Source organism: Hippocampus guttulatus, chromosome 1 (assembly GCF_054856545.1).
Source record: "Hippocampus guttulatus isolate MCC_2025c chromosome 1, RoL_Hgut_1.0, whole genome shotgun sequence".
Lineage (NCBI taxonomy): Eukaryota > Metazoa > Chordata > Actinopteri > Syngnathiformes > Syngnathidae > Hippocampus > Hippocampus guttulatus.
Window position 1 is genome coordinate 13,585,862 of NC_141261.1, and position 9,202 is coordinate 13,595,063.

Here is a 9,202-nt window from a genome sequence, read left to right on the forward strand (position 1 = left end):
CAAAAAAAAAAAAACATACCATCTTGTAAGTCCTTGTGATGTTTCTCCTGTCCGGCCTGCTCGAAGTTGCTATGGAGGATTTTGTTGAGCGTACTGACCCATTCCTCCATCTCCAGTTCACTCTCTGCAGCCAGCAAGAAGGTGCTCTTTTCTTGCATCTTCAGCTCAAAGCCAAACCTCCTGACTTTATTGTTCTGCAAAGCCAAGACATGAACGAACAAACGGGGAGTTTTAAACTTTCCCCCCCAAAAAATAAGCAAACAGTTTTGTCATACAGTATGTGTGAAAACGGTCGTTGGGACTTGGCCGTGATAAATATGATCTGTGGAAAAAACAAGAAGCTGTTTTTGGGACCAATTATTTGTTGCACACTCGTAAGAACACTGATCTACCACACGGACAACACAAAAATGTGTCTTGTCGTAGCACCCGGTTGGGAATAAGCTGCTTTTCTCGGGTAAGAAGGTAACAGGTCCCCACAAGGCCTCAGGGGTGGGCCAACAAAGAGTGTGCCGGCCAGTGCGCAACAAACGATTGACACCTCACAAGTCAGGCCTTTTGTCTGTGATTGGTTGTTTTTCCACAGGCGCAGTGGTTTCTTGTACGTCGTTTCTCATTTAGGTTCCAGAAACACCGCCGGGGTAGAAGTAGTGACCATATACAGTACACTATGTATTCTATAATTTATGTATATTTGAAAGCTTCATGCATAATACCACGACAAAATGAGTGCATGTGAGGCTTGTTGTTATTGTTGTCCACTTGGGGCCGCCATTCTCACATTCTACACTGTAGTATCTGTGACTTTGAATGTGTGTGACTTTAAAAGGCGCAGCCTAGCTTGTTGAGCGACATGGCAGTAAGCGAATGAGAGTGTAGAGTTGCACCAGTATTTTTTTGTTGACCAAAACAGGGTTTTGTTTTCTATTTTGTTGTTTTTCTGGTTGCATAAGTGTGACGTTGGCCAAAATGCAGTCTTCACAAAATAGTTCAGTTTTGCTTGACGCCGTCGGAGTGGTATTTCCTGAACAATGTTTTCATGATGGTGATTTTAGTTTTTAGCTGTCTGTGCCACTGCACTGCATTATAGTGAGAAGTGTTTCCAATATTTTGTTCCTCTCATGCATCCTAATGAGGTTCCGAAAATATTACAGACAGGCAGCTCGGTCTTCAATTCTACACTTGTGCAAACTACATTGAAATCACGACAATAAATGTTGTTAATTTAGGTGTGGTTTTACTTTCACCTCTCACCTGAACAACCCCCATGCACGAATCAAGGAAGATGGTTCCCTTGGGTTCCTTGGAGGTGTTTTCGTCCTTGTAGAAATTGAGATTGTATGATCCATCTCCAAGCTGAGCCAGATGGAAGTATCTCCTTTTGAAGGACTATAGAATGACAATTAATGAGGCAGCTGGAAGAAAAGTCAAACAAATGCCCAAAAAAAAAACCCCCAACCTCGGCCTCATTAAGGAAAGTTAGCAATCTGAAAGCTACTATTCGTGTTGAGACAAACCCTTTCAAGCAAAGTTGCAGGCCAGGAAAAATATAAACAGCAGTTTTAAGAAGATGAAAAGAAAAGAACTGCCTGCACAGATTTTTAAGACCTGAATACCGACCATTGACCGACTCTGGAATGGGGCGTACAGAAGATAACAACGCTTGGGGTGGTTGTTTTGGTACTCACTCGCATCGTAACACTGATTGCGCTGTTGACGTTGCCCTTGTACAGCCAGCCGTGTTTCGACACTCCTCCCTTGTGAGATCCAAACGAGTCGGTGTCCTGCGGGAGAGAGTGGCGAGAAAACGCATGAAGGCAAAAAAAAAAAGGCCCAAAATATTGAGAAAACAATTCAAAGCAATAACGTATTCCATATTCTGTTTTGGAACGTAACACCCCCCCCCCCCCCACCCCCTGATAAACGAGGGATTACTGCATGTTCTCATTTTAAAAACGTCCAATTGCAAGTTTCAACGGGTGGTTCAAAAGGGGGGAGCATGATAAGTTTGTTACCTCGTCTTTTTCCACATCTTCATCCACCTCAAACAGATGAGTGACCAGCTTCTCAGGCCTTAACACCTTACTGCAGAGAAGAGGACATTTGACAATGGCAAGGCCATCTCAAGATTTGAAGACAAATAGAAGTATCTCAAAAGAAACTCTAAAATATACCAGGACCCAGTGAAGAGAAGCTAGAATTGGCGTTATGTGCTCCCTCTTACGAACTCCAGTCAGGAGGCCAGGAGCAGCTTTTTGGACCATCTGAAGACGCTTGAGGGAGGACTGTCTGACTCCAAAATAAAGTGCGTTACAGTAATCTAGCCGGGATGTAATTATTACTTTAATTAAGTGCTGGTGAGAAAGGATGTATCCGCAAGGGCTCCTGGGAGCCAACACCATAACATCCACTCTTTGACTTCCTCTCGACAGGACAAAAGTGGTCTCAAGTAGAACGCATCCTTTTTTTTTGCTCAGCGCGACATAGAGCTGACTGTCATCCGCATAAGTAGTGGAAGGAAATAGCGTCTTTTCTGAGGATGGAAGCTAAGGGCAGCGAATCCAGTGAAAGTTAGCCTCAGACTCACTTGGGAAGCTGTCGGAAGTCCCCAGAATATTCCTCATACTTGTAATTGACCACATGCCAGTCTGATTGATATGTTTTCATGCACTGCGGAGAGACAAAGTACAAATATGCATTGTCAAAGAAATACATCAATGCCAAAAAGGCCACTTCAAGAAAAAAGACTTTGATATCCATTCTGTTAATTCATAACATGTGGAGTGAGGCAAAACGTCTGGAATCTGGAATCGTTCCCGTTCGTCTCCTGCATCCCAGGTCATGATGTCATTTCTGGCACAAACTCAGGCAGAATGTGCTATACGCTTACAATCGGGCCGCACCCAAAGCAACTCTGGCACGCTTTGCTAAAACACGTGTAACATCAAAGACGACACCCAGATGCTGTGTATTTCATCGAGACTGGAAAAGTTCAATCTGGAGCTAACGTTTGCAAACATTTTCTGCATTGCCAAGGTTTTCTCTGATCCAGTCGACTCTTCTTCAGCCTTTGAAACCAAAATCAACGCCTTGGCAGAGTTCGTGTGGTGGTTTTACCTCTTGGACAAACAGCGAGCGTGCTTCTTGTTCTGCATTTTCTGGCACAGTGGAGAACACAGTCCGGCCCTGGCGCCTCAGAGTGCTGATCTGATGGGACGGGCACAAAATCAAACAGCCGAAATTAAGATCTTTCCTGGACAATTTTGCTCGGAATAAAAGGTATGGTCAATGTTTGAATGTAATGTAATATATGCCTGGTCCGTGGTTCAGGTGCTGTAGTCCCGCCTACTGATTTTGAGTAATTGTATGATTGAAAACCATCAACAGTATGTTTATTCCCTGCTATTTCACGGAATTTTTTTGGAACTGTACTTTTCTGAAGAGCTGTAAATGCATCACTTTGCTGTGAAGCGCATTGTAAGTCATCGCCACAGGGTTGCCCCATACTTGATCTCTAATATCAGATTTGCTTGAAGTGACCCGTGTGCTGATATAAAAGAACCACCTGCACAAAGTTTCAAGAAATCACATACAACTTGTACGGTTCACTGTCAATGGGTGGACAGGACTACCGGGATGGCATTTTAATTGTAGATTGGTGGAGAAATTCCTGTGATTCTCTGTTTTTCATTCGGATCATCAGTTCCGCCTCTGTTACGCCACCTGGTGCTAGATCAGCATCGCCATTAACTGATCAGCTTGACCAGCCAATCAACAAACAACTTCTCAACACTGAAACTAGTGCAAGTGGACTGCTCTAGTTGTCTTAGGGCACGGGTGTCAAACTCCGGTCCTCGGGGGCGGCTATCCTGCATTTTTTTAGATGTTTCTCTCTTCCAACACACCTGATTCAAATGATGAGGATCGTGATCCGGTTCCTGCAGGGCTGAGGAGCTGATCTGATTCTAAGAAAACCACAACAGTCTAGTCGCGAACGATTCAATGCCCCGAGAATGAAATCACCTGGCTGAATGCGGATATTCACAACTATATTCTCCACTCGTGCTTTTCATGCTCAGCGCTAGTATTACGAAACAGAATTACAGTATTAAAATGATGACTGTTCATGCTGGACTTGTTCCAAAAGGCATGGATGCGTGCGGGGATTGAAGCGTAAAAGAGGCGCATGATTTTGTGGCATCTTGTACAGCAGAACGAAGCAATGAATTCCACAGTCCGGCCACGATCTCTTGTATATACACTTCGTGCGCTCACATGCACTTGCGTGAGGGCGGAATGTGCGCGTGCAAACTCCACTGAAACTGCCAAGCTCACACCCCCTTCCTTCCCCTCTCCTCCTCTCCAGGGTGAGTGATGGAAAACATGTCGCAGGTTTAGACAGCAGAGCGAAATTGAATGTTATTTTTGGTGTTTTGGTCCACTTGCACTTGTGAGCACCAGCTCACCTGCCGGCACCAGCTCACCAGTGACCCGAATGAGGACAAATAAGTTGGATGGATACGTCTGACTTTCAGCAACCTCCGTAAGCCACTTAAATATTTGCCCCTGTCTCAACTTGCCTAATGGATGCCGAATGCTGCAGGATTTTTTCTTTTTACAATCAAAGGAACACTCATTCTCAGTCATGCTAGAATTGGTATGTCCCTTGACTTTGCACATGTAGAAAAAGGTGTCGGGGGCATTAGCGCTGTGCCCCATTGTGGAATGACTCCCGGCCAGTCATAGGGATCCCCTAATTTCCATTAAAGTCAGGGCGGTCTAAGCTGACACAGGGCTTGACGTTGCAGAAGCATATATAGACTCCCTGCGGTCCATGCATGACACTGGCAAACGTAAAGTGCGTTTACACAGGTAAACATTTTACATTGTATTTTCTTATTGTCTGTACAGTGTCCTTGGGTGGCATGAAAGGCGCTTTTAAATAAAATGCATTATTATATTATTATTATTATTAAACTGCAAGATCTCCCCTTGCGGTTGATGTGGTCGGGCACGCCTATGACATATTGTTATTGTAAAGAAAATTTTGGGGTTGAATTCACCTTTAGCAAAGCGTGTTTAAAAACAAATTTGGGTGTCTGGGTGGAGGGCCTGGAACGGATTATCACCCTTTCCATTCATTTCACTGGCAAAAGATGATTTGAGACGTGAGGGTTTTTAAAAAAACAAGCATGGTCAGGGAATGAATTAAATTGATATCTCAAGGCACCACTGTATCTCCCACTCATATGTAAAATATATATTTTTTTAAATCACTGACTAGGTAACATCCTTTGAAAAAATCAATCCGACAGGCATCTCATTTCCCCTCTCTTCTTGTATGACCACTCTGGTCAATTCCTTGATGAAGGTCACATTTCATCAACGGACGTTCCACAAATACACTTTTACCTGAAAGTCATCCAAAGGGAACTGCAGCATGTCCCGCAGACCATCGCTAATTATCTGCATTTTGCTTTGTGTGATCACACTCTCATAATCCAGAGGCTCGATGACCTTGGGCTTGACCTAGAAAAGCAAACGACAGCACGGCATCAAAATGGGACAAAAAAAAACTTGGGACCGGTAACTGTAAAACGTATCAGAGAACTTGTTGTCAAGAGGAGGGGGGGGGGGGGGGTGTTCAAACTGCGTGGACAAGTTGCCATTGTTCTTTGACAAGTGGTCATTAGTTGGAGCAGCTCGATAAGCGAAGGGAGCGATGGAGGGATGAGCGTGATGTGTGTGAGCGTGTGTATCACTGTACCAGTCACTATGTCATGACTTCAAATGCATAACTGGAATGACGTCGCGGTGATCAGTGGAGTCTTCTGCTCTTAATTATCCCCACTATAGTGATGGGAAATATAGTAGGCTCCAAATACTCAATTTCTGTACTTAAGTCAAGTTTACAGGTTTCTGCACTTAACTTGTGTCATTATTTTTCAGACAACTTTGTACTTGTACGCCCTAAATTTGCAAATAGTTCTGCTTTGTCGTCCTTACTTGGCTAAAAAAGATTTACGGTGCACATTCTGGCTCCTACTTGAGTAAAGGAATTGAATCACGACTTCTACTTTTATCAGTCTTTTTTTTTTTTTTTTTGCATAAGTATCATGAGCGAGGACTTTTTGCCATCTCTGCAATGGTCCCCCTTAAAAATCATCACTGTCTAATTTGTCTAAATTTAATTGTAATTCATCAGTTCTCGCTCGGTCAATGAACAACATAACGTGACTTGTTTACATTCTTGTGTTTTTTTTTCCACTTGAATTTGATGGACTGAATGTAATCTGTCCATCCGTGTCCTCTCTCGTATCAGCTACAGTGTATCCCAGGTGGCTTTCGGTGAGAGTGGGGTACACCTAAAAACAATTTGGAGTGATCAATTCACCGAACCTATATGTTTTTGGAGTGTGCGAAGAAGGCGGAGAACACGGCAAGAATCCACGTAGGCGTAGGCGGAATATCTAACCCCAAACTTCAAAAATGTGAAGTAGACATGGTAATCACGCGGTTATCCGGCTGCTCTGATTCTCTCACGGGGAAGTACAATTTTACACTGCGCTGTGTATTATTCAGAGAACTAGCATACGCGTGACACATACATGACAAGCAGAAGCAACGATAGATAAGTGAAGTTGCAAGTGAGGAGGTTTAGTGATTTGCTCAAAGGTACCTCGACAGTTGTCAGGAAGTACACTAACAACTTGCAAATAGCTACAGCGGTTGCCGTTGTGTATTTTTAATGGACCAACCAGTTGAACAGAACTTGTCAAGGTTTTACTGCATCTCTAAGTGTTCTATTTGTCCATTGTATGTGAACAACAAAATAAAACCTCCTAAATTTGCCAGGCGGAACGCCGCCAGCCATGATCTGGGTGATCACGCTCCTTTGCGCCGAAAAGCGATCATCGCTGTCCCAGATACTGGCGCCGACAATGCCGTGAGTCAATTTTTCTGGCAAAGCGACATCAGTGAGATCCGTCTGAAAGTGCGGGCAAATAAATGCCGGCTCAACAGATGAGCCAAATTTACCAAGAAGGCATTGAGCGAGTGGCCTGACTGCGATTTGCAATCTGTTGTCCAAAACTGGGCTGCGGATGGAGCTTTGCAACACATTGTTTCATCATCATCAGCACTGATACCTCCATGCAAGAACATTGTCAATGCAGCTCATCATTCGAGACACGTATCTGATGGTCGGTGAGTGTAGGCTGAATATTCTGATATTTCTGGCTTTTGTGTGTGTCCAAAACCTGTGTCAAATTTTCAAACTTCCAGAATGGGTGGCAGTGAAAGACTGAAGGAGCAAAGGGAACTCTCGTGCCTAAAAATAAGTATCAACATTCAACCCCCTTGGGAGGTAAACCCTGGAGCTGCTATTTCCCGTTTCCGTCCGGTCGCTTTTAAAAGGCATCTTCAAAGCTGCTCTTCAAATCCAACTGAGAAAGTAGCAGCGCATTTTAAAGAATCTGATCCGATCGCTTCTATTAATGATGGTATGATGGACTGACGCGGGTAACTTACCAATGTCACCTGTGAACCAGCTTCCACCTCTGCTTCAATCTCAGCCAAGCACTTGTACTTCTGTGGTGACTCTATCACCATCCCCCGTTTGGGGACTTTTCCTGCCCGGCCCTGCATGGCGCTCAGTGCCCGGTACTGCCAGCCTGTGATCGATCAGGTGTGAGCTTCACTGCGCTGTGAACGCTGTCATGTCGTTCAAGTGGACTGCAACAGCTCCGATGAACTTTCCCCTCCGTGCTAAATTACAACGGCTGCCTCTCGATCTCTCAGCAGAGGGCCCCTCCTACCTTTTCAGCTGGGATTGTGTGTGTGTGTGTGTGTTTGTGTGTGTGTGTGTGTGTGTGTGTGTGTGTGTGTGTGTGTGTGCGTGTGTGTGTGTGTGTGTGTGCGTGTGTGTGTGTGTGTGTGCGTGTGTGTGTAAGTAGGAGGGGCTGAAAAAAAACATGTCTTTCTTTCCTTCATTAAAACATGTTTATGGGCCAGCTCCACCGACGTACCTGACATATGATGAACTTTTACTTCAACAAAAAATTTGACTGCTTGCCGATTGGCTGGCAACCGGTTCAGGGTGTCCCCCGCCGACTGCTCGAAAACAGCTGGGTCAAGCTCCAGGACACCCGTGACCCTCGTGAAGAGAAGCGGTTTAGAAAATGGATGGATGGATGGATGGATGGATGGATGGATGGATGGATGGATGGGAAAAAAATGGACTTTTTCCTGCGAATGTTAAAGTCAATGGCCATAACATCCTTCGGACCTCAAGTGTTGTTTATTATACTGCTCACAGCCTCTGGCTCTTCGGACATATTTCCATGGTATCTGGGGAGAGATTTGATGCCCGGCGGCACAAAATAAAAGTGGATTTTTCTTTTTTCTACCCAGACCCCGGATGACTACTCTTGCATCATTGTCATATATACAACATGGACAAGTCTTATAAAAACTGGGTTGGTGTAAAGTTGTAATGACAATAAATTGTGTTTTCTGTTGAATATGATGCATCTTAAAATCGCAATTTTTTTCAACAGTAGAATAAAATAAAAGATAGTACAGTAATCCCTTGTTTATCGCGGTTAATGGGGACCAAAACCACCCGCGATAAACAAAAATCCGCGAAGTAGCGACCAATTAACATATATATAAAAAAATTGCCCCACGTGGGCCTTTGCGCTTGAGCAGAGCGCACTAACACACACACACACACACACACACACACACAGGCCAGCGATCTCGTGGGCGTGCAGCAGACGTGTTTATGATTAGTCAATTAAGGTTGCTTAAATAATTAAGGATGGAGAGACCTGTTTTTGTTCTTCTAAGTCTCTCTCTCTCTCTCTCTCTTTCTCTCAGCAACACACATACACTCACTTGCCTGCCCATGCGCGCACGCACACACACGTGCCCCACGTGGACCTTCCTCGCTTGAGCAGAGTGTGCACACACTAGCACGCATAGTAAACAACACTTAGACAGATTTTTGCGGACTTAAAAAAATAAATAAATAAAATTTATGAATGTTTGAAAAAATCCGCGATGCACCGAAGCTGCGATAAATACAGTACATACTGCTCGTTAACTACTGAAAAACAAATTAAATCAGAGCAGATTTCAGAAACCGACTCAAATAGTCGCTATTTAAAAACACTGACGTAAATAAATAAAATTGAGCTGA

General features: G+C 44.1%; 1 protein-coding gene across 3 annotated transcripts in view; it reads right to left on the reverse strand.

Moving 5' to 3' along the window:
- LOC147210472 (dedicator of cytokinesis protein 9-like) overlaps positions 1-7,812 on the reverse strand; it is a 35,812-nt gene extending 28,000 nt beyond the window's left edge. For all 3 annotated transcript variants that reach the window (XR_015100913.1, XM_086111146.1, XM_086111138.1), the window contains exons 1-8: positions 7,531-7,812; positions 5,413-5,529; positions 3,118-3,207; positions 2,588-2,670; positions 2,016-2,085; positions 1,689-1,784; positions 1,255-1,389; positions 20-194 (exon numbers count right to left, since the gene is read on the reverse strand). Coding sequence is in view for 2 of the 3 variants with exons in the window: in XM_086111146.1 (XP_085967272.1) it covers positions 20-194; positions 1,255-1,389; positions 1,689-1,784; positions 2,016-2,085; positions 2,588-2,670; positions 3,118-3,207; positions 5,413-5,529; positions 7,531-7,647 (883 nt within the window). In the remaining variant the exon portion in view is untranslated. The remainder of the gene's footprint in view (positions 1-19; positions 195-1,254; positions 1,390-1,688; positions 1,785-2,015; positions 2,086-2,587; positions 2,671-3,117; positions 3,208-5,412; positions 5,530-7,530) is intronic.
- Positions 7,813-9,202: the final 1,390 nt, after the last annotated feature.